Below are 26,285 nucleotides of genomic sequence, written 5' to 3'. Positions count from 1 at the left end.
GAGAGTCAATTCCAGGAGCAAGAGGAGCGTGAACTGGGGACACAGTGGTTGGTATAAAGATAAATGTGACTTGGGTGTTCAGTGTGGGGACAGAAAGAGACCGTTGTGCTATGCGAACAGGTGCTGCCAGTGTGATGAATTGTCTGGGCCACCTCTGCAGGGTCTGAGCCATTCAAGAGAAAGATACCTAACGGGGACTCATTCACCTCCTTTCTTTCTTTTCTCTATCACCACTAGCTAAAGGGCTGGACACAGATCTCATTGATCAAATTCATACAAACTTGTCTTGAGTCAGGTCAGGTCTATTTACTCTCCTGGTAGTTTTAAAGAAGATTTTTTTTCTAGGATCTCAGGAAAATAAGCTAATTTGAAACTACCTAGTATTATCATGAACATCCCATTGCATTTTGTGAAAAAGATTAAGGTCAAATGTCACCTTTCCTCCTTGTTTGTCACCATCTCTCCTTGGTTTCTCTTGGACATTATGAATGGCTCTTGGCCGACTCTTTGTTCTCTAGATGGTGCTCAGAGATGTATTTCTCTAAGATGGCTTTAGATTGGCACTCTCAGTCATGAAATCCACATGGACATTCCAAAACATAGTAGTATACCTTTCTCTCCACCAACCATGAGAAAGCAGGCTGTTTACAATGTGGCCACTGCTTGTTGAACATCACCAGAGTATCCAACTGAAAACCATCTTGTACCTTCTAGCGTTGGCTTTCTTAGCATCACTCATATTCTGAGGAATGCTGGGCTACAGCTGATTAAACTTTCTTGCTTATTTTTTTCTAAATAATTTTCTTTCTCCACACGTGCCTACAGGAGAGATGGAATGCAGAAAGACAAAAGTCCTCAGGTTTCTCCATCCCTTTGACTTGTTTTCTAGGCTGAAGGCTGCTGTCAGTAAAGACTCTCCAAACAGATTTTTAATTCCTTTTGCAGATCTTTCTTTGTTTCATGTTAGAATTTGGAGCAGTTGGGACCTATTGTCTTTTTAGCCTTGGCAGACAATGAGCACAAATCTCATTTCAAAATTTCTTTTAATAGAGTATTTAGAATTGGCCAGGTATTATGGGCAGGGAAGGGACCAAAGGAATAGAATAAATTCTAAAATATGTTGGACTTGGCAATGAGGTTTGAACAAAACTTGAATGATAAAACCTAGATTGACGGCAAATGGTTTTGAATGCATCTTCTGTGACAGTGACTCTCAGATCTGACACTTTGGCATGACCAAAGCCCCAGAATGTGATTTCAGAGGTGTCTTTCTAATATGAATGCCAAGCTTGTATAAACAGAGAAATCCCTAAGTGTTCATGCTTAGGAGATGTACAATCTATGAGGACTTCTGGCCCCAACATATTTTAGTTGAAGAAAAAGAGCAAGCAAATATCCTTCTTTCCTTGTTGTCTTCTTGAATACCTGATGAAAGAACAATAAATAGTATGGATTGATAGTTACTAGCTGGAATATTCCCATTATATTTTGGAGACTAGATTATGAAGAATAAATACTTGTATAGTAACAGGAGCTGGAGGGTTTCTTGAGCTTCACTGCATGAACATAAGACAGTAGAGGTTAAAGAAGTAAAAACACACACAACACTGAAGCATTATTGGGCACTATTTCTGTTAGGATAATGAATGGCCATATTTAAGTAGGAGAAATATTATAGAATCTCTAAGACTGGATATACTTATTACTCTTCAGGATGGTGCTTCACTTATGATATCCATTTAAAAAAAACTTTAACGACCTACTGGCTGAAAATCCTTGGCATTATTATCTTTTTAAGACATGATCTCATCATTTTTTGTCTGGCTGTATTTCTCTTTTAAAGGAGTGACCATTCTTTATCTTAACTAAGATAACTGGTTGCTGTCTTATTTCCAGGGGTAGGGAATTGTTAAGGAAGCTCATGCTATAAACTTAATTTGTACTTGTCTTTAATAACTGACATCCATGTTTTGCCTTCATGGCTTTTCCGTCCTCAATTAGGGGGAAACCAATCAGAGTCTGAAGTGAGGAAGAAGCAACAACTCCAACTGATGCAATCTAAATATCAGCAAAAGGTCAGAACTCATCTCTTTTGGTTTAATTTTATCAGAGAATTTGAGTACCATAATTTAATGAACAACCATAAAATAACATGTTCACTTTATCAACTCTTGGCTTTTTTTCACTCAAGGCTGGTGTTCTACCACTTGAGCCACAGCTCCACTTCCAGCTTTTTCTAGTTAATTGGAGATAAGAGTCTCAGGATTTGTCTGTTTGGACTGCCTTCAGATTGTAATCCTAAAATCTCAGCTTCCTGAGTAGTTAGGATCACAAGAACCACCAGTGCCCAGCAAAAACATAAAATCCTTAAACCAATGCAAAATACAACTCTTAAAATGGAAGTCAGAAAGTGAGAAGCAAAGAGAAATACCTAGAGTTTTTATCCAAGCCATGCATGTATTAGCATGACCTTTGATTAAAGTTAATTTTCCCTAAATAACTATATATTAACAATACTATATTTTAAATGTGTTTGAACTGATTGGATTTGCACTAGTCAATCATGGAAATAATATGTAAGAAAAATTTTAAGATACACAGTGATTTTTTTATAGTGAACACTGTGAAGGTTTTGTTGTTGTTATGTGCACACATGCGTGTGTGTGCTGGTCCTGTGGCTTGAATTCAAGGCCTGAGTGCTGCCCCTGAGCTTTGTTTGCTTAAGGCTAGTACTCTACCATTTTAAGCCACAACTTCACTTTCGGCTTTTTGGCAGATAATTGGACTTGGAGTCTCATGGACTTTCCTTAGATTGGCTTCAAACCACAATCCTCAGATCTCAGCCTCTTGAGTAGCTAAGATTACAGGCATGAGCCACCAGCAACCAGCCACTACGAGTTGTATAATCAGGAACTATTATCTGTTCTTTCCCCTTCCATACAGACAGACAAAAGACAGAGGCAGAGACAGAGAGACAATGACAGAGAGAGGCAAAGGCAGAGACATAGAGACAGACAAGAGAGACACAGAGACAGAAAGAAATCAAGAAGCAGAGGAAAATAGAAGCAGAAAGAGACAAAAAAGACATGGAGAGACAGAGACACCAAAGAGGAGAGAGACAGAGACTGGAGAGAGAAAAGAGAAATGGACACACATGTTTGCACTCACATGTGCACACGCATACACACACACACTAGAAGCACAGATATTTCATAGGCAGGAGATGTAGTCTGGCCATTCACTACAGTCTTAAGTAGCTTGAAGCAACAACCTATAATCATGGTGAGGTACAGCACAAACAATACTGTAATTTGCCTTTCATCATAATTTTGTGTTCCAGAAGTTCAGACTGAAAAATGGTAACTGCTTTTTTGTCCTCTGTAATCTCAATACAATTTAGCTAAAGAGAGAAGAATCTTTAAGAATCAAGAAAGAAGCTGAAGAAGCCGAGCTCCAAAAAATGAAGGCCATTCAGAGAGAGAAGGTAAGAAGGTGAAGAGTATGATTAGGTACGATTTACCCAGGACTGTGTGTCAGATTTCCTTCTAGACAGTGTCCATTCATTCACTCATTTAATCCTTGTTGTAATCTGGGGAAGTAGATATTATCCAATTTTGCAAATGAGGACACAGATCAGGATGATAATTTGCCTGAGGGCCCAGAGCAAGTAAAAGGATGAAAACTGATATTCTGGCAGAGCCTTGTGGCTTGATTTCTGAGTCAATACTGTCTCACCCATTGGATGAGTAATAAAATTATTAATTGCATATTTGGCCAGAAGACAAAATGAGGCTTTGTGATTAGTTAGTAATGGCAGTTCGTGACATATTGTCATATTCATATTGTATTTTCCAGGGTGATTGTGACCTAGGTAACCATGTCTCTTATTGACAGAAGGAAAAGCTTGTATTACAATGTCAGTATGAATGATAAGATTGTCATCATTTCCTTTCCCTCCTGCTCTTACTCTCCCTCCCTCTTCTACTTCTCCTTAGACAGAATGTAGCCCAGATTTGTCTTCAACTCATTTACCCTCCTGTTTCTGCCTTTGAATGGTTGGAGTTACAGCCACTATACCCACCTTAAGAGAGTCTATTCTAAACCTCACAGCAATGTTTTTAGTTTTGAAACAATTTTCATGTTTAGGAAATGTATTCATTACCTTACTCATGTAACTGTAACCCCTCTGTACACTATTTTTACAATAAAAGCATATATAATAAAAAATGCTATCTGCTAGAGAAGAAGAAAGAATATAGAGGTGTTTCATTCCTATTCTCTACAAAGTCCTCAGCAAAAATAGATTTTCTAAGTATTAAAGAGTCTTGGGGACAGGGAGGGTGACTGTTGATACTAAACACTACTGTGTAAGGCCTGCTCCAGCTGTATGTTACAGAAATACAATTCCTTTGCCTGACTGCTTCCTCCTATTTTTTTCTTTTAAAAATTAAATCTCATCCAAAAATGATCAAATAATGGATGGTTTTATGAATTAATGAAGCAAACATTGGTGGTTATGGAACACCGGAGATACACAGGCGTCTTGCTGTCCCCTGAGGACTTCTGTTGGCTGGAACTTCTGTTTAGTCTTCCTGGAAGGTTTCTGTTGTACTATGTGACCTGGGGAAGACACCCAGTCTTCTCTGAACTATTCCTGTCTATAAGCCTACCTCATCAAGTCCACCAAGAACTTGTTATTACTGTAGAGATATAGGTTCTGGGGGCAAAGGTAAGACTGGTCTTGCACAGGAAGAGCTGTCATAAAATGCTGGAGATACATAGACAGAGGATAGGAGAGCTGGGAGAGTATCTCAAGTGGTAGACTCCCTTACCAGCAACTATGAGGCCCCGAGTTTAAGGTCCTGCACTGCTAAAAAGAAAAAAAAGTGTAGAACTATGTTTATAAATTTTGTTTCAGTCATTTTGTAAGATTTTTTTATAGCAATCTTGTTTTTATTCATCTCTTTCTCTTTGTATTTTTTTCAACTATCTATTCTTCAGCTCTCTTTTCCCCCTCCCATTTGCTCTTCCAACGCCTTTGGTCTGTGATTGGGCTGGGAGGACATGCTCCCTTTATGTAGTCTTCCTGCATTTCAAGTGGGACCAAAAAATAAAAATCCACAACCAGGAATTGAACTAAGAAGCTTGAAGACCTGAAAGAATTACTGTGTTATACACTCTTGTCCTAAAAGTCATTTATTGGTTGTCATTTAACCTCTATAATTGGCCGCTTGTGGGTTGTTGATAGCTTAGTTCTTTGTGGGTCAATAACAGATACTTTTCTTAAATGTTAGTGCTGAAAGTCTGTTAACATTTAGTAAAAGCAGTATTTGTCCCTTCTCAGTTCAACGATAGCAGTAGACATTCAGTGACCCATTAAATACAGAAACCTTAATTGGCTTGCCTTTTCTAAAATGATAACTATAATGCTTACTGTCCTATATTTGCTGGAGAGTAAGGGATGGGGAGAGAGACTTCTATTTATTTTTATTTTTGGCAGTGCTGGAATCTGAACTCAGGTGGCCTTGTACTTGCTAGGCAAGTGTTCTTGACTTACTTCCATATCCATGAGAGAGACTTGACCTTTAGCTCTTTTCCATGCAAAATGTGACCCTGGGATGAGCAACCTAGATTTTGCTCAAGTACAGAATCTCGAGCCCACCTCAGACCTACTGAATCAGAATCTACATTGTGCCATGCCCTCTGATTCCTATGCACATGAGCGTTTGAGGCATATTCATTTACATGATGTTACTAAAGAAAAAAAAATCATTCCGTTTCATCCTTTTACAGACTTGATTTCTGTGGCTGGTTAGCTTGCACTGTCACTGTGACCTAGTGTATATAAATAGGCAGCTTTCCATACTAAATATAAGCCTATTTAGTAGCTTGTGTCAGATAGCAAAGTGGACATTAGCCATTTAGAAGTGACATATTTTACATTGCTAGTGTGATAATGGCCAAGGGGAAGTGATAATGATGAAGCTTATGGATCACTTATTCTTTACAATGCACAGCAAATACACACACCAGCCTGCAACCTACTTACCTCCACTCCAAACAGTGGATGCTGCTAGGGAAGTCTGAGCCAAGCCAAGCAGAAATCAAGCAGCTATCCATGAGCTGGTCCCACCTTTCATTCCCTGCTAACCTTGTCCTTTGGGTTTTCCTCCCTCAGGGAAGGCCAAGGGGAACTCAGCTCTCTTTCTGCTATATTGTTAACTGTGTATGTGACATTGAGCAAAGGGAGACTAAACATAAACTCCTTCTCCAAGTCTCCAAGTTTGGGAGTGGGAGGTAGGGGGAGGCTTGAACTCAGGGCCTGAGTCTCTGTCCCTTAGTTTTTTCACTCAAGGATGGTGTTCTATCACTTGAGACACAGCTCTACTTTTTGTTTTTTTGTTTGTTTTGATGGCTAGAGATGAGAGTCTCACAAGCTTGTATGCCCAAGCTAACTTTGAACCATGATCTTCATATCTTAGCCTTCTGAGTAGTTAGGATTACAGGCATGAGCCCCCAGTGCCTATTTACTTATTTATTTATTTATTTATTTATTTATTTATTTATTTATTTATTTATTTATTTATTTATTTATTTCACTGGTTCTTAGGCTAGAGCCCAGGGCCTGGGCGCTCTCCCTGAGCCTCTTTGTGCTCCTTGCTAGTGCTCTACCACTTGAGCCACAACATCACTTCCGTTTTTTTTTTCTTCCGAGTAATTTATTAGAGATAAAGAGTCTCATGGACTTTTCTGCCCAGGCTGGCTTCGAGCCACAGTCCTAAGATCTGAGTAGCTAGTAGTAGTAGTCCTTCTGAGTAGCTAGGGTTTCAGGTATGAGCCTCTGGTGCCTGGTTTGATTTTTAATAAACAAGTTTAAAGGAGCCAGCTCCTTAGCACCTATTCTCACTAATGGAGCATGGGGTTTGTCAACACTGTGGATGAAAGTGGGTGTCTCCTGTCCCATTTGTTAGGAAATGGAAAGACTTAGAAAAACTTATATTAAGTGAAGTAAGCCAGGCCCCAAAAAACATAGGTCTCATGGTTTCCTTTATTTTCAATAACTAGTATATGTCTAGGGCAAGCAGAAAAGCTCAAGAGCTATGTACATATAACCATATAAGATGATGCTAAGTGAAATGAACCCCAAGATAGGGACACAAGTGGTTTTATCTTTCTTGCTGTTGTTTTAAATGTATTTATTATGTGCTATGTGATTTTTTTCTTTTGTGTGTTCTTTTCCCATGGTATAACCCCTGTTTTCACTGTATTTGATTCTGGTGCCCTTCATCTTGTATATACATTTTTCTAATTTGGGGAGTGTAAGGGAAATAACAAAATGCTGAAATAAGGATATAGGATGACCCATTGTAACAATGAGATATACAAAACACTGTGTTGAAAATGAACTTTACAACTTTGGGGAGTGGGGAGGGAGGAGTTGGAGTGGTGGGGAGGGAATGGATGGTAGGGGAAAAACAAAGGAAGAGGTAGCAATGCTCAATAGGAAATGTACTCATGACCTACTCATGTTAACTGTAACCCCTCTGTACAGTATTTTTACAATGAAAATATGTACAAAAAAGAAGGTGGGTGTCTCAAGGAGACACTGGGATTTTTAAAATTTTTTTTATTATTGTGAAAATACATTACAGAGGGGTTACAATTACATGGGCAAGATAGTGAGTACATTTCTTATCAAGTGTTGTTGCCTCCTCCTTTGTTTCCCCATACCATCCCTTCCCCTCTCCACCCCCATCCCCATACCCCCTACCATCCCCAACCCCATACCTCCCACCTCCCACCCCGCCAAAGTTGTAAAGTTCATTTTTTGACATAACGTCTTGTATATCTCATTGTTGTAATGGGCCCACCTTCCCTTTCCCTCCACAAATTATTTCAACATCAAATACAGTGAAAGCAGGGCTTATACCCTGGGGGAGGTACACACAAAGCAACAAAGAAATCATCTTATAAATATATTGGAAACAATCTCAAGAAAGAAAAAAAACATTTGAATCCTTATCTTGGGGTTCATTTCGCCTAACATCAACTTGTCTGACAGTTTCTGTTTGTCTCAGACATATACTAGTTATTGCAAATAAGGGAAACCATGGGTCCTATGTTTCTTTGGACCTGTCTTACTTCACTTAATATAATTTTTTCCAAGTCTTCCCATTTCCTAACAAATGGGGCGATGTCATTCTTTCTGATGGAGGCATAGAATTCCATTGTGTATATATACCACATTTTCTTGATCCATTCATCTACTAAGGGGCATCTGGGTTGGTTCCATATCTTAGCTATGGTAAATAATGCTGCAATAAACATAGTTGTGGTGGTAGCTTTAGTATGGTCTTGTTTGTGATCATTCGTGTAAAATGCCCAAAAGTGGGATTGCTGGGTCATAGCACTGGGATGTTTTGATCAAACTTACATTCCCAAGCTGGAGGATGTTAGTATTAAGTACTTCCAGTACTATCCTAGAGCAGCCTCAGATGGCTTGAGAGAACAGATTGTTAAATTTTCAGAGATGTTGTTAGTTATTCACTATGTGTTGGTAGTCTGCAATGAGTGTAGTGGGAATATTTACACTACAGGGATTGGCAAAAGCCATAAATCAACATATCTTCCTCCTTTGTTAAAACAGGTTATTATATGTCTATCAGCACTAGCTGCTTAGTACTAAAATGAAAGGGGTATGTACTTGCTTACCCACATTCCAAAGTCAAGCCGTAAAAGGGCAAAGATTTTATGAGGCACCTGGCATATTGTTCCCCTGATGCTTATTGATTCAAATAATTATAATTCATGGTAGGAAGAATAATCCTTCATCTTCCCTCAAGATATTCAAATTCTAGTTCTTAGAATATCAGAATATGTTACATGGCAAAGAGGATTTAGTCCACAAATAAAACTAGGGTTGATGATAAATTGGCCATAAGGCATGGAGAATGTTTTTTAATAGCCAGGTAACTCAGGCCAATGTCTTTGAAACTGGAAGAGGCAGGTAAAAGAGACAGAAGATGACAGGAGAAAGACTCATCCTATTCATTGCTGGCTCTGAAGATAGAAGGTGCCAAGGAATGTCAGAATGTCAAAGGGCTCTAGAGGTTGGAAGATGTAAGTAAACAGATTTCTCCTGGAGCAACCATAGCAAGTAATTTTAGCCCAATCAGGCTTGTTTTGATACACGGTGAGATTTTATTAATTTTTAATTTCATGTCTTTGGAGTAAATGCTATTTCTGAAATGCAAATGTGGCATTCTTCATGCCTATCTTTTGCTTTTGTGAAATAGGTATTATAGAATTTAGATTAAATAGACTAGAACAACTACTGTCTGTGTAGGAATTATCATTGCAATATCTACACTAAACAACTGGAGAAACTTAAGTTCTATTTATTAAATGACATGCTTAAGAACATTATGTATTGAAGTCCCTTAGTATAATGCCTAACGTTTAGTGAGCACTCAGTACAGATGTGCTAAAGTTATAAATACAAAGAAGTCTTTAACCACCATCTCTTTAATGTATCAACCCCTTATAATGAAGGCATAGAAACATTCATATTTAACACATGAATCTGATGGGCTTAATCATTTCATCTCTATTAAACCACACAAATGAGGTTGTTGGAGGAAAAGCACACAGGACTGTTTTTGTCTTCACTAGATTTCTGGGATTCCAACCTAACTATGTCTATAACAATGCCTGATGCCTGGCATTTTTGCTCTGCTTTGTAGGTCCAGCCCCCCAAACCAAGGTCTTCATTCACTTCATGACTTCCTGATCTTCTTTCATTTTCAGCACATGACTTCATCTTCTACTTTCTAGGAAATAAAAGCCACCAGGCCTCAAAATGCCTTTATTTTTTTCTGTTTTCCTACTTTTTGTGACCTCTATTCCTCTGTCCTCCTTAAGAGGAGTAAGAAAGTACATTTCTGCATTGCTCTGATGGGTTCTTTCACCTGTGTTCTCCATCTTGCCTTTCTTATCATCTCAGGGGCTTTGCTGCTTTAAAAGTTAAGCCCCCATTTTTTTCTTCTCACTTGCTTGTATTTTTTCCCCTCTTTTCGTAGATAATTGTCATAGTCAAGTCTCTTGTATTAACAAATCACACACACACACAAATACTTTACATTCTTCTGTCCCAAGCATGGTGGGACAAAAGGCTTTCAACTTCTTGAAAGTTTTCTCTTGCCACCTTTGGTTTCTAAGTGTCAGTTTATGATTGACTCTTTCTTTCTTTCTTTCTTTCTTTTTTTTTTTTTAGTTCCGGTCGTGGGGCCTGAACTCTGAGCTGTCCCTCAGCTCTTCAGCTCAAGGCTAGCGCTCTACCACTTGAGCCACAGCGCCACTTCTGGCTTTTTTTCCTTTTTGCTTATGTGGTGCTGAGGAATCGAACCCAGGGCCTGATGCATGCTAGGCAAGTGCTCTACCACTGAGCTACCTTCCCAGCCCAATGACTGACTCTTTCACCTTCACTTAAACCATAGGTTCAAGTGCTGGCCAGTTCTCAGCTAGCTTAGGAAATCACTTTTTCAAGCCCCTCTCCTTACTTTGTTCCTTGGTGGGCTGAGTTGGGCTCCTCTCTCATACTTCTCTAGTACAGATCTAAAAAAGATCTGATGGAGTTCTTCAGTAGCGACTCCTCCAGTTCTCAGATTATTATTAAATACTCTGTCCCTTAAATTTAGAGAGGCGAGTCCCTCTAGATGTCTTATGGATTCTTTCCCTCCATTTGTTTTTGCCATTTCTGATGTTCTACCAGGTCCATCCATTGGTCCCTTCTCTGTGTCTAGGGGTCCCATCCTTGGTTAAAAGCACCCACATTTAAAGCCTTAGCTATGATTTGTGTTAATGGTTTCTGAAATCCACATCTTCTAATCAGACCATATTTCTGAACCCAGAGCCATATACACACACTATATGCTTGGTCTTTTCCCTTCCTGTTCCATATGTATACTTTAAATATAGCAAGTTCAAAATTGGCCTCTATTCACACTGATACTGTAAATGATAGTTTTCCTTTTCTTGGTGTGGGGTGGGTCATGGGGCTTGAACTCTGGGCCTGGGTGCTGTCTGTCCCTCAGCTCTTCAGCTCAAGGCGAGCGCTCTACCTCTTGAGCCACAGTGCCACTTCCGGTTTTCTGAGTGATTTATTGGAATTTCCTGCCTGGGCTGGGTTTGAATCGCAATCCTCAGATCTCAGTCACCTGAGTAGCTAGGATTACAGGTGTGAGCCACCGGCGCCCGACAGTTTTCCTCTTTTTATATTTTTCCTATTTAAGCCCAAATAATCATATCTGTTGTTCTATCAACTACATTTTTGTAAAGTCCATTTTTTCCCTTTATCCATTCTGCTTTAATTTTGTAGCTCTCATAATTTATGGCCTAGGTTACTGTGAGAATTATGTGTTCCATGCTGCTACAGAATAAGTTGTCTACCATCCTGCTTTAAATAATGTCATGGCTTATTATTGCCATTGGTGAAGTTCAGATTTCTTTACTTAACATCTATATTTCTTCATCATCTCCTCTTCATACTTTTCTAGCCTTATTTTCCGCTCATATATTTACAAATATCTTTTAGTTTATCCACGAGACTCTCTGATTTCATGAACTGGCATACTCCATGATGTTTCTGTTTTGAAGACATTGTAATTTCTGGGACTGGCCTTTTCCCATCTGGGGCCATTATTGACCCATCATTGCCTTTGTGCAAATTAGAAAACAGTTCTTTGACCCAGAGTCAATTCTATTAAGAACAGAAGAATAGAATAGATCATCCAATGTCATATATTATTTTTTAGTCATACATCTATGTGGAGTAATGATATAAAATGTATTTCTATGGGTCACAGTCAATAAAGTTTATAAGCAAGTAGAATAAAAAAAAACAAAGTCAATTCTGTATGTGCTCCAATTGGTGATAAATGGCATTTTTGTGAGAAACAAAAGAATACAAACCAAAACAAATAATCCCTCCTCTGCGCTGAGGAAACCCCATGCTGGGTGTAAAGCTAGAGGGGCAGAATGCTATCTTCATTTCTGTCTTCTGGAACCCCCTTCAAGGTGAATGCCTGTACAGTGTTGTGCAGTATCTCTGTTCCCATCCCTTCCAACTCTTTCTGGCAAGCTGTTACTTGTTTGAGACTGGTTTCTATCTAGAATTTCTCTCTTTACACCTATGCTTGTTTTTTCTTTAATCCTTTAAGTTGTTCATCAGCACCTTGAAAAATCTGCAGAAAGCCCCACTATCATTCTCCACAAAAGCCCTGTACTCTTTACAGCTCACCCCTGAACCTGAGATTAGAAAACATACTCAGGATGCTTTTTAGGTTTTTAGCTCTGTTCAAGATAAGGAGAATGACATTTTGTAGTCACTGAATTACATTTGTGGTACTACTTGTGAGCATTTCCTGACAATCTTCTTTGTATTCTCCTCTATGTTCACATGGCCTCACTTGCAATCTATTCTCCCTAACATATTTAGCATACTGCACCTCATTGTTTTTCTTTTATACCCATAACTGGCTGAAAAATGTCAGGAAAGGAACTAGTACTAGCTGTATTGCTAGCATCTAACAGAATCAAAGATACTAATGGGATGTTTGTTGAATAAATGAGATTCATGATAATGAAATTATCTGTCAGTGACATTAAGTAGGAGCTGAATCCGTGTCTTCTTTTTCTGGATTTCATGGTTTTAGTTACATTCTATATTTGCAGGTGTTTCTTAAGTGTGTTTAAATCAAATAAAATTAAATAGTTTGTTTCCATTTTGTTAAATGGAAAGAAAATGATCTGACTAAATCTAAACATTTGGACTAGTATATTAAAACTGCTGCCTACAATTTCTTTAAATACCCTTAATATTTTGAAAAAGACTTCTCTGTTGGCTTCTGTTGAAGGATAAGAAGAATTTCATTGTGGAAAACTAGCTGTTTTAGCAGTGATTTTGAGAGTTGGAAGCTATTAGTGAAGACATTCAAACTGATTTTTCTCAATTTCTGACCTTGCTAAAGGAACCCAGGCCTTGTCTCTAACTGCTTATGTGTCATTATTCATAAAAGAGCATTCTTAACATTGATTTCATCAAACGTACTTCTTGGTTACTGTCTCTAACAGTTTTGATCTTCCCCATACCCCACTCTCACAATTGAGCACCTTTGGAGTCGATGATTCATGATGTCTACAGTGGAATCATGTTTATTGGTGTTTATTGTTCTTATTGGTTTTATAATATTCTATTAGTTTTTCCCCCCTACAATTCTGTTTTGCTGACAATCCAGTTGCTTACTTTATAATTGATTTCCTTTGATTCTAGAAATTTTTCTATAGCTTACTTTTTAAAGCTGAAATCATCATCCATTTTGCCTGTCAAAATGGGAAAGAAGATTTTCATGGAACTAAACAATATGAAAACTTATTTTCCTTTCCTTGAAAGATGAAGCCAAACTTACGAGTTTAAAAGTGATGACTTCCGTTATTCTCTTTCATAGGTCCTTCTCTGGGCAGATCCAATATTTTATTAAACCCAGCGGTTGGCTTGCTTGCTTAGATTCATTTACAATTCTCATTTTGCCTATGTTGAAGAACTCTTTCAACTCCCCATTAAACTTGTTATCTAAGAGTTTTGCTTATTTTTCTCAGGCAAGTTAAAAAAATAACCGCTGTGTCATGGTGAGCAAAGAAAATCTTACTTGCTTCAATTAAAATTGAATTAAAGTAAGGCAGAGCCATGGTGATAAGTAATATCAAATATAAAATTCTTTTTTTCTGTAGGCTCTAAACAGATAATTTTTAAAAGTAGGTTTTCTATTCAAGTGGATGAGCTTTTTTTTTCTAGAACATATGCTAGTCAGTCTCTCAACAGCTTTTAAATATCTGATACTAAGTCATAAGGGAGTTGGATTGGGTTATTGAAATTCTTTTCCTGAATGCTTGAGTAGAATGTGATTTATGTATACATATATACATACTATTTAATCATTTATTATTTAATCATTTATTATTTAATCATTTATTATACATTTAATTTAATATACTTGGTATGGACATTTCTTGTTTCCAGTTGGAACATTTTGAAAATACTGCTTAAAAGTAAATATTACTATCATTTGTTGGTTCTATGATTTAAACCAGTCCAGTTGGGAAAAAGGACTAGGAAAAGAACGTTGGGCTCCTGATTTTCCATGTGGTAGTCATGGGTTCTGAGAGGGAAACTATCTTGAAAGCTTCTAGAACCCAAGATTTTTAGGCCTGAGATTACTTCCGACATCATAATTCTACCTAATAATCCTTAAAAGATCACATTTTGATATTCATAATTTCAGAGCAATAAACTAGAGGAGAAAAAGCGACTTCAAGAAGACCTCAGAAGAGAACGACTTAGAGACCACCATCAATCGTAAGTTTCTTTTCAGAACTTAGTACCTTTATAGGTATGTTATAGACTATTTTTTTTGTTTTTTTTTGGTGCTGGCCTTGGGGCTTGAACTCGGGCCAGGGCTTTTTTTTTTTTGCTCAGGGCTAATGCTCTCCCACTTGATCCAAAGCTCCACCTCAGCTTTTTTGGGTGTGTGGTTAAGTAGGGTAAAAGTCTCATGGACTTTTCTGGCCAGGCTGATTTTGAGCTGTGATACTCAGAGCTCAGCCTCTTGAGCAGCTAGAATTATAGGTATGAGCTATCAGCTAACTCAATTTTTGAATACCAGATGATGGAAACTTTTCAAACACCTGAAAAATCGATTATTGGCTGTTATATTAATTATTCTCAATCTAAAATTGGAGATTTCTATAATCATCAAAGTATTCTGTAGTGGTGAATTGATTAGCAGTAATACTACTAAATTTGAGGGATTTATCATCACAAGTAACTTGGAGCAATTGATTCTTTGGTGATCCAAGTACTTCTGATTATGTTGATGTCTAACATATTGACATAAGGAAGAGGGCACTTGAAATAAAATACTGAAACAAAATCTAAACTAACTAGGGTCTTACCTAATACATTATATTTTTATTGCCAGCAACTGAGGTATCATTTAAAAGTTACTATCAAAACCATGAGTTTAGCGGGGTGCTGGTAGCTCACTCCTGTAATACTAGCTACTCAGGAAGCTGACATCTGAGGATCACGGTTCGAAGCCAGCCCAGGCAGGAAAGTCCTTAAGACTCTTATCTCCAATAAACCACTAGAAAACCAGAAGTGGTTCAAGTGGTAGAGCACTCGCCTTGAGCTGAAGAGCGCAGGGACAGAGTCCAACCCCAGAGTTTAAGCCCTATAACTGACAAAAACAACAACAACTCCCCCCAAATCATCAGTTGGTGATTATATGCTGAGATAATTTTTCCAGATTGATTTGCAAATAGCAGTAATTAATATGTTAATATATTAGAGTGACTATAATCTATCATAATGCAGATGATCTACATAGCCCTTGAAAATAAGTTCATTTTCTAGGTTACTTGACTACAGATTTAAAAAAGAAAAAACCAAAGGACCATACTGCTGGTCCTATGTAAATTATTTTTATAGGTATGAAATTTTATTAATATTTTCTTTCTGTGACTATTCAGGGCAGTACACATGTTTTTTGTTTTGTTTTTTTTTTTGGGTCCGGTCGTGGGGCCTGAACTCTGGGCCTGGGCGCTGTCCCTCAGCTCTTCAGCTCAAGACTAGCACTCTACCACTTGAGCCACAGTGCCACTTCCGGCTTTTTTCTTTTTGCTTATGTGGTGCTGAGGAATCGAACCCAGGGCCTCGAGCATGCAAGGCAAGCGCTCTACCACTGAGCCACCTTCCCAGCCCCAGTACACATGTTTTTTTCATTCCATGTGTTTGTATTTTCACAGAATTTGTATTATATATATGTATATATACACATATGTGTGTGTATATATATATATATATATATATATATATATAGAGAGAGAGAGAGAGAGAGAGAGAGAGAGAGAGAGAGAGAGACCTATGCTAATTGTAAATGTGGTAGAATTAATTAGAGCCAAGCAGATCTGAGTTGAGTTGACATATGCCAGGAGAGAGAAACTAGATTAATGATATGTTAAGAGTGTATGTATTATTGTATCTCCCTTCATGAGTAGGGAGAACACAAGAATTAATTTTTTTCTTTGAGCCACAACTGTAACCATCCTTTGGCATAATCATTACATACTGGAAAAAAGAAGATCAAATTGTTGAACAGAGGGTCGTTAAGGACAAGGCAGGGAAGTTGAAGGAAGTTCCTGCTATGGAAAGTTTGAAACATGGCAAGGTGGAAGGTGGGGAGATTCTAGAGTTTTCAAAAGTGGGAAGCTGTGCTGCCCAGCCTCCTTCCTTTCCTAGTCTTCCCAGCTCCTTGAGTTCATGTTTTACTAAATACTAAAGATCAATCACTCCTCTTCTATATAGAAAGCTTTGCCCTCAGCCACCTTGTACACTATCCGTGCAGTTAGTTGAATTCAATTACATGCGAATTTCACTCTTTCTCTTTCTTCTTGCTTATCAGGAAAGTCCCAGTTAGCCAGGGAAAAAAAAGAAAAGTTGGCTAAAATTGAGAAGTGTCACAAATTGATTTTTAAAGCCTATTGAGAAACACAAGAAGAGGTATAAATGTGTTCACGTTTTTTTCTTTTAAGAACATGGTGTTTTGAATTTCTTTCATAATCAGAAGGCCAATAGCTCCTGAAATGACTGACCATTACAGTGCCCCAATTATGAAAGAGGCTTCTTAGAAATTGAACCCTCTGTATCACTAGAAGTCATCACGCTTTCTTAGAACTAGTTTAGGGTGGGGAAAAAAATGTCTAGGAAAGAAGCTAACATTCTAGCAGCACAAAGAGTTCATCAGACCAGCCAGTCTATCTGCCTCCTACTCCCCAAATTAGATTCTCCAGTAGCTGTCAAGGGAAGGTACACAAAATAGAAACCCAAATAAGTTCTCACAAATGAGTCAATCTATTGCTGGTTTCCGCATGCTGTGATGTGTGGTTCACACAGCAGACTAGCAGCAGTGTGTTTTTCCTGTAAAGAAGGTCAGCCGTGGACTTGAGTAGACTGTAAATCCAAGTTGCCAGAGAAAAGGCGCATGATGGCCACCTGGGGTACCACTCGTGCATCCTAATATGCTCTTCTTCGCACCTTGCTCCTGACTCTGTTCATTTGCTTCTGATTATTTTTAGTGTTGTCAATTATTTAGCTAACAGGCAGAAAACTAGGCTTTTATTGACATCCAAAGGGACTCTCCTGAGTGTAATAATGAAGGCAGTTTATCGAATGCCTGTGAGGTTGCTTTCTAATTGTACGCATTAATCTGCCCATGCAAGCTGGCTGAAAATACACAAGCAGATTGTACATGCAGATGGAGCACACAGGATAGTTTTTATGAAAAGACCTCTGGAAAGTACTTCTGCAGCACTGTCTTTTCCTTAAAAATCGAATGGCTGTGACTATTGCAATTGGCGGCTAAGAGCAGACCGGATTAATGATGCATTAAGTGTGCAACTCTGGCTGGGGACGGTCTCCAGTTTCACAATTCAGAATTAGTTCTAGGATTCTTGAGCCTGAAAGGAGAGAGTAGAAATAGACATTTAAAGATGTCATAGTTTTCACCATTATTTTTGGCCTCCAAAACTATTTACAATTTATTAAAATTTAAATGTGATGTTCATTGGGATGGCCTTTTCTGTGAGTCAGTATTTACTGATAGATACCAAAATCTGAAAAAAAAAATTAAACCTTTTTTTTAAATATCCAAGGGGGGCATAGTGTGATGTAGATTGTTTACAACATTGGGTGAAACGAATCTCAGCATTTTATATGGTGATTTATGAGGGGGAGGGAGTATAGTCATCTTTCTAATTGTTTTTGGATGAATGTTGAGATGAGTTTGGATTCTGAGACTGTTTAGCATTGGGGTGAGGGAAGGGTCTGCAGAGGCAATATAAATGCAATTTGTGTGCAGGTGTTAAGAAAAATGATACTATCAGGACTTTCAGGAGCCATGAAAATTTGGTATGTTTTCCACATTTAAAATGGTAATTCATACCTAATAACCATCTAACACAAGAGTGTACACATGTACATAGTTTAGCAAAGAAAAAGGTCTTGCTCCTTAAAAAACAAAACAAAGGGGCTGGGAAGGTGGCTCAGTGGTAGAGTGCTTGCCTTGCATGCTTGAGGCCCTGGGTTCGATTCCTCAGCACCACATAAGCAGAAAAGGCTGGAAATGGAGCTATGGCTCAAGTGGTAGAGTGCTAGCCTTGTGCTAAGATGCTCAAGGCCAGCACCCAGGCCCAGAGTTCAGGCCCTATGACTGACCAAACAAACAAACAAACAAACAAAAAACCCAAAGCATCAAGAATCTCCCATGAAGTAGAGAAACCGTGGGTTGTCTGGCTTAATATTAAGCATATTATGTAAACCTTTTTCCATCTAAAAATCAATGATATTAAGGATTTCTCCATTTTGCAGAGGGAAGCTTGGGTAATGAAAAAATGTCCAGGGGCTGGGAAGGTGGCTCAGTGGTAGAACGCTTGCCTTGCAAGCCTGAGGCCCTGGGTTCGATTCCTCAGCACCACATAAGCAAAAAGAAAAAAAGCCGGAAGTGGTGCCATGGCTCAAGTGGTAGAGTGCTAACCTTGAGCTGAAGAGCTGAGGGACAGCGCCCAGGCCCAGAGTTCAGGCCCTACAACCAGACACCTCCCCAAAAAAAGAAGAAGAAGAAATGTCCAAAGCAAGGTTAGGTATGAAGCTTCTTATACTCTCAGCACTTGGGAAGGAAGCTGAGATAGGATTCAATTTGAAGGCAGCCTAGGCTGCATAAGTACACCTTATCTCAAAAACGATATTTGCAAAATGCACAGATAGTAAGTGATGCCTCCAAATTCAGGTCCTGATGTCAATATAGGCAATTAAGGAGCATAGGGCACTTTGGAAGCCAGGACTATCAAAGGGTCATGGTGAGCAGAACTGTGGAAGAACCAGTGGAGAGGGCAAGTCAGCTCAGAGACAGACTGGGCCAAAGCTGATTTCTATTTCTTCTTTCCAATACCTAAGTGTTGCCTAGAGTAGACAAAAGAAGCCTGGCGATATAAATCTTTTTTTCCTCCTATCATCACATTGAATTTACCTCATCTTTCCAGCATAGGTTAGTTAGTTCCCTAACTGATCTGAACAGAGAGGATGGATTTTTGTGACCTTAAGCTGTGTCTTCTCCAAGGCAGTTTCCAACATTATTTCTAAAGGAAAGAGCACTCCAATCTTTAAAACCTCAACTGGCGCCAGGTGCTAATGGCTCAGGCCTGTAATCCTAGCTACTCTGGAGGTAGAGATCTGAGAACTGATTGGCTCAAAGCCAGCATGGAAAGGAATCTCCAATAAACTACTCAGAAAAAGCTGGAAGTAGCATTGTGGCTTAAGTGGTAGAACACTAGCTTTGAGCACAAAGAGGCTCAGGGACAGCACCCAGGCCCTGAGTTCAAGCCCCAGGACTGGCAAAGTAAAAGAAAAAAAAAACATCAAAAATCTCAGTTGGAAAAGCTCCTGGAATCAAGCCCATTCCTGAATAAAAGCCTGCAGCTCAAACCATCAATTGTAACTTTGGGAAGCTTTCTTCATTCTAGCTATCGGGACCCATGCGTCTCTTATACTTCCAGTTGAGTAATAGCATGCTTAGTTCCTTGGAGGCACATTTCCATCTATTTTAGTTTCCTAGAGTTGAGAATCTGGGCAGGTCTGCTGAATATGCACACTTTGGCCCCAAGTTTGCTTTCTGATGTGCTCACAAAACTTCTAATGCCCTTCGTGGGAACTTCTGAAAGACACTTAAGGGCTGCATTGCTCCCTTATCCATATGCTAGGCTTCAATCCAACCTTGAATTTTATAATTTAGGTAAGCCGAATAGAAAAACAACCTATTCATAACTTTCTAACTTTTGTTAATGAAGCCAACTTAGAGATACACAAAAATTCTTCTTTTGCTGAGTGGTGGTGGCTCACATCTATAATTCTGACTACTCAAAGCGAGATCTTAATATCTGAGGATCATAGTTCAAAGCCATCCCAAGCAGTAAAGTCTGTGAGACTGTTATCTCCAATTAACCACCACTTGAGCAATGGCTCAAGTGGTAAAGTGCTAGCCTTGAGAAAAAAAAGCTAAGGAATAGTGCCAAGGCCTTGAGTTCAACACCCCCTTCCTTCAAACCCTCCCCCCCCAAAAAAGAAATACACATATAAAATCCTCTATCTACTTCATAACAATAGTGAATAGGCTATTATGAAAAATCTGGTCTGAGGAACTCTCTGAACTGACTGCTAAATGCAGTGATTAAAGCCAGAGCAAAATTTCTACCCACTACCCACTGTCAATTCTTCCCACAGATAGCCTATTGTATTTAATGTATGTTAACTTTGTGCATGTGTGCATGTACCACTACTGGGGTTTTTGTATTAGTACTCAGGGACTTACACTGTTGCTTGGCTTTTTTGCTCAAGACTGAAACTCTTGAGCTATGCCTGAATTCTTGCTTTTTTTCTTTTCTTTCTTTCTTTTTTTTTTTTTTTTTTTTTTGCTTGTTAATTGGACATAAGAATCCCACAGACTTTTCTGCCTTTGGGGTGGCTTGGAACTCTGATCCTCAGATCTCAGCCCCCTGAGTAGCTAGAATTATAGGAATGAGCTGCCAGCACCTGGCCTGTTAACTCATTTTATTCTCTCTGACACTGCCCTCATGTTGGTATCTGTCACATGTCCCTTAAATTATAGCTGGTGTCCTCTATGCTCCATAGTTATTCCCTGTTGATGGCTTCATTATGTCTTTGCTATCAACTTCTATTGGCTCACGTTTCTAAAACCATAGTGTTGATCGTATCACAGCTCTATTTAAAAAATATTATTGCCTATTCCTTTAGCTTTTGAAATGAATTGCAAGTCTTTAGCCACATTCTAGGAAATCATGGGGTAGAATGTCTTACTGTGTCCGAAGGGTCTTAAAGGAATTGGGCCTGTGTTACATGACTTGGAAGAGAGTTTAAGAGCTTTGTCTTGCACAGAAGAAGTGGAACAAAGGGTAAACAAATACAACTGTGACACTCACTAGGCAACATGTGGAAAATGAACTGTACATCATGTGGATGGGGATGGGAGAGAAAAACTGGGAGATAGTGTGGGAAGAGGTGACAGTGTTCAAAAAGAATTGTACTCATTAACTGACTCAGGTAATCGTAACCCCTCTGTATATCATCTTTACAATAACAATAACAAATTTTCAAAAGATCTTGGTCTTGGATTGCATATTATTGTGAAGTAGTGGTTATTATATAATTGTGTGTGTGTGTGTGTGTGTGTGTGTGTGTGTGTGTGTGTTTCCTGGTCATAACCACCAAAGTGTGTGTGCTTCTTTTCTCCTCTAGTTGAAAAATATTTCAAACACATAGAGAAAATATGCATCAAGCACTGAGGCCATACAGCTGAGATTTTACTTATAATTTTTTAAAATTTTATTGTAAAGATACTGTACAGAGGGGTTACAGTTACATGAGTAAGGGAATGAGTACATTCCTTGTCAAGCATTGTTACCCTCTCCTTTGTTTTTTTCCTACTTAGAATTTTTATTTTTTTTATTTTCTATTTTTATTTTTTTGTGAACATACTGTACAGAGGGGTTACAATTACATGGGCAAGATAATGAGTACATTTCTTATCAAGCATTGCAGCCTCCTCCTTTATTTACCCTTCACATCCCTTCCCAACCTCCCCCCTCCTACTTAGAATTTTTAAAAAGAAATTAGCTACCGAGACTGTTGAAAGGTTGTCTTTAAACTCTCATTCTTTTCTCTTTTGTCTTTTCCTACCAGTAACCACTCTCCTGGTATGAAACATCTGCCAGTGACTTTCAAACAAAACTACCAAAGTCACACCTAAAGTGAATAATCTAAACAAGTTCAATTTAATCATTGCTGCAGTGGAAAATGAATACCATGGAGGAGAGTGGAGTATCTCAGTAAGGCAGTGTTAGAGCTGATTATAGCTCTAACACTATAGCTCTAACACTAAAGAGCAAGCCTCTTTAGTTAGATAGTTCTGGAAAAGGTCTAAGGAAGAAGGGAAGTGCCTTGGATTATGTGCCACCAAATTCACAGACACAAGGATAATCTTGAGTGTGTGTGTGTATGTGTATGTGTGTACATGAGTGCATACATGCATGCATGTGTGCTGGTACTAGGGCTTGAACTCAGGGCTTCAGTCACTCAAGTAGTAACCTACCACTTGAGCTATGCTTTCAATTCTGGAATTGCTGATTAATTGGAGATGAGGCTCAGAGTTTTCTGCTCCAGCTTTGAACTTTGATCCTCAGATCTCAGCCTCCTGAGGAGAGAGGATTATCAGCATGAGTCACCAGCACTTAGCTATGATTGGGAATGTTGATAAATCTTATCTACAGAGAAGACAGACTACAATGAGAATGTAGCTGTAATTTGTAAAGCAGAGTGGATCGTTCAGTATGAGAGATGGAAGTTCAATAATGTGTGGATTGCATAATACCTTTGGGACACAGACATAGCTTTATTTAAACGGTACTTCAGGTCTTAACTCTGCAGGTTGGATCAGTTTGGAATAACATTGAGGTAGAGAGGTGGGCATCAGATCAATTTAGTTTTAATACTTCAATACACTTATTCATTCAACCGATAATGCATCACATATACCATGTGTAATACACTGCAGGACACTGATCATACACATATGTGCATAAAAATGTTACTACTCAGCACTAACAGATAAGTATTATTTTTATTTTTATTTTTTTAGCAGTAGTGAGGTTTGAACATAGCAGCTCACTTACTTGCTTTTAGAAAAAGTACTGTACCATTTGAGTCGTGCTCTCAACCCAGGTCATAGATGACAAACTGCCACAAATTTTTATGACAACTTGACAATATCCTGATCACTTTCCTCTGTTTTTTTTTTTTCATGATACCAGAAGTTTAAACCTCTGTTAATTTGAAAAGAATTGCCATCTGGTATGGCTATAAGACAACCTAGGGAAATCATTACAGGGGTTATCCCTCTCTGCACAGGAAGCTCTGAGCCATATCATCTTCCTTTAGAGTTTCTTCAAGATCAATTCTTGAATATTAGGAGTTGTTCCTCTTCTCTCTTACCCTGAAAGTTTTTTTTTAAACTTTTGCTACATACATAGCAGTTTGCAAACTGGTGGAAATTAGCAAATACTAATGGCATAATTTTTGTAAATTGAAATATACCCATGTTAACTCATGATGAGAATTAATTCCCTTCTTCCCTCTATTTTTCTGCTCCCTACTTTTTCTAATTTCCTTCTTTATCTCTGGATTTCTTACAAGTAGTTTGGAATGATATCCTCTCTCAGGTCTCCTTATTGACCTATGCCAGAGTTTCTCCAATATAAGCACCTAGACACTGTGCCAGATGATGTCAGTTGCTTTCTGAAGTGTGGAGTCCAATTTGCTTTCCCACCAGTAATTATTTTTTATTTTAATATATTTTTATTATAAAAATATTGTATAGAGGGGTTATAGTTACATGAGCAAGGTAATGAGTACATTTCCTATCAAGCATTGTTTCCTCCTCCTTTGTTTTTCCCCTACCATCCCTTCCCTCCCACCTCCACAACTACACTATCCCCTCTCCCCTGCCTAAATTGTAAAGTTCGTTTTTCAACATAGTGTCTTGTACATCTCATTGTTACCTGCATCCCTATTTAAGCATGTTGTTTTTCCCTTCCCTTCTCCAAATTAGAGAAGTGTATATATAAGATGCAGTACACTGACATCAAATACATTGAAAACAGGAGTTATACCATGGGGGAGGAACATACAAAGAAACAAAAAAATCACATGGTACATTATAAATAGGTTAGAAACAATAGCACCTGTGTCCCTATCTTGGGGTTCATCTCGCTTACCATTATCTTATCTGGTCATATGTATATAACTTTTGACCTCTTCTGCTTGTCCCAGACATATACTAGTTATTGCAAATAAGGGAAACCATGGGACCTATGTTTCTTTGTGCCTGGCTTACTTCACTTAATATAATTTTTTCCAAGTCTTTCCATTTCCTAACAAATGGGGCAATGTCATTCTTTCTGATGGAGGCATAGAATTCATTTTCTTGATCCATTCATCTACTGAGGAGCATCTGGGTTGGTTCCATATCTTAGCTATGGTAAATAATGCAAGAAACATAGTTGTTCTGGTAGCTTTAGCTTTAGTATGGTCTTGTTTGTGATCATTTGGGTAAATGCCAAAAAGTGGGATTGCTAGGTCATAGGGGAGCTATGTGTGGAGTCTTTTGAGGAAACTCCATACTGCTTTCCAAAGTCCACCAGTAATTCTTAAGAGGAAAGAAAGCAAGGTCCTCCGATGTCTGCCCTGCCCTAAAGTATGACAAGATTTTTACATATTGGTTTTTTTCTTTTTTCTTTCCTGGCAGGTGTGTAATGATATATTGTTTCTATTTTCATATTCCTAATTACCAGTGGGGTTGAAGATCATTTTTCATGGGAATCACTCAGAAAAAGGTAGTCAAGTGTTACAGCCACAAGTATGGCCTCTGGGTGCCTGGGTCTGAGTTCAGGTTTGGGCATTTCTTGGTTGTATGACCTTGATCAACTTCCTTCTATAAACTGGGTCCTGTCCCTGAGCTTTTTTGCTCAAGGCTGGCTCTCTACCACTTGAACCACAACTCCACTTCCAGCTTTTTGGTTGTTAATTAGAGATAAAAGTCTCATGGAATTTTTGCCCAACCTGGCTTCAAACTGTGATCCTCATTCTCAGCCTCCTGAGTTAGCTAGGATTATAGTTGGTTTCAGTGTTTCATCTTTCACATATTATAGAGTTATAAGCTGTAAATCTTATAAGCTGAGGCACTTTGGTATTTGGTGTGAATATAAAATATGGCATATGACAGTATTTCCTCATGGACATAAAGCAGCATAGTGGCCAGTTCCCATCTCCTTCTTGCATATCAGAATCCAACCTTGCTCATCTTTCTTGTTTTAAATACACAAGTGTAAACAACGTATAGTTTAACACACAATCCACAGCACAAACAAATCAATGGCTCATAGTCAGGAGGCCTTTGGGTCCCATTTTGGCCGAGGTGTTTGTTTGTTTTTGACCCCATACAATGTAGGCCTGTGGTATATAAAAAATTTTACATTAGTTGCCAAGATGTTTAAAATGGACATTTTCAGCATTTTGATTATAGCAGTAAAAACATGGACATCTGGCATTCCTGGCCTGTGTCTCCATGGACAGCAGTGGTGTGGAACTAAGTAGCATCTGACCCTTGATATGCAAGATCACTCCGTAGTTTGTCTAAATCCCCAATGCTCTCTCTGGTCTTCTATCCTTGACCCATGTGACTGGTGCTATTTATCACAAGGTTTGAGCTCCTATTTTGCTGACTCATACTCAAATGTTTTGACCCTGTAGTTACTTGAGTTTGTATATTAGCTACCAGAAGATGAGAGAAGGTTAAATGAGTAACATACAAAATACTAAGAAAAATGTTTATAATGATTATTTACCAATGGCAGTACCTGCCTAATTATGACTGCTTACAATCACTAGTTTAACATTTTGGTTAGAAGATTCTTAGGTAGAGAAATGTTTAAGGCCTTGTAGCAGGGTATGATAAGTGGCAGCCTTCTGACTCATAAACTTCTGCAATTCCATATTAATTTTGATATATTTACAGATTTTTCTTTTAAATTAAAAAAATTCTAACTTTTTTTGCCTTTTTTGTCAATGCTGGGGTTTGAACTCAGGATGTTTATTTATTTATTTTTATTTTTATTTTTTTGGGTCTGGTTGTAGGGCCTGATCTCTGGGCCTGGGCGCTATCCCTCAGCTCTTCAGCTCAAGGCTAGTGCTCTACCACTTAAGCTACAGCTCCACTTTGGGTTTTTTGGTAGTATATTGGAGATGAGAGTTCCACAGACTTTTCCAGCTGGCTTTAAACCATAATCCTCAGATCTCAGCCTCCTGTGTAGTTAGGATTATAGGCGTGAGCCACTGGTCCCTGGCTTGCTTCTAGCCCTTTTTCTTTCAATTGACAGATACGGGCCTAAGCTTTCTGCCCATGTGCCACCACACCTAGCCTTTTTTTTTTTTTTTTTTGCAAAAGCAAATTATTGATGATTTATTAAACAAAAATAGACTGTTTCCCCTAATAACTATTGCCCTTGAAGGAATATTGTGATAATAATCGAATTCTAGGTGATTTCCC

General features: G+C 38.5%; 1 protein-coding gene across 5 annotated transcripts in view; it reads left to right on the top strand.

Annotated features, from left to right (window-relative positions):
• The window catches only part of Epsti1 (epithelial stromal interaction 1), a 121,402-nt gene that overhangs the window by 55,611 nt on the left and 39,506 nt on the right, over nucleotides 1-26,285 (top strand). For all 5 annotated transcript variants that reach the window (XM_070026709.1, XM_070026708.1, XM_070026705.1 and 2 more), the window contains exons 4-6: nucleotides 2,002-2,075; nucleotides 3,401-3,484; nucleotides 14,340-14,413. In XM_070026709.1, the coding sequence (XP_069882810.1) occupies nucleotides 2,052-2,075; nucleotides 3,401-3,484; nucleotides 14,340-14,413 (182 nt within the window). In that variant the 5' untranslated portion in view covers nucleotides 2,002-2,051. The remainder of the gene's footprint in view (nucleotides 1-2,001; nucleotides 2,076-3,400; nucleotides 3,485-14,339; nucleotides 14,414-26,285) is intronic.

This window comes from Dipodomys merriami, unplaced genomic scaffold, assembly GCF_024711535.1.
Source record: "Dipodomys merriami isolate MVZ:Mamm:240054 unplaced genomic scaffold, mDipMer1.0.p SCAF_188, whole genome shotgun sequence".
Lineage (NCBI taxonomy): Eukaryota > Metazoa > Chordata > Mammalia > Rodentia > Heteromyidae > Dipodomys > Dipodomys merriami.
This window is presented reverse-complemented; position numbering and strand designations above follow the sequence as displayed.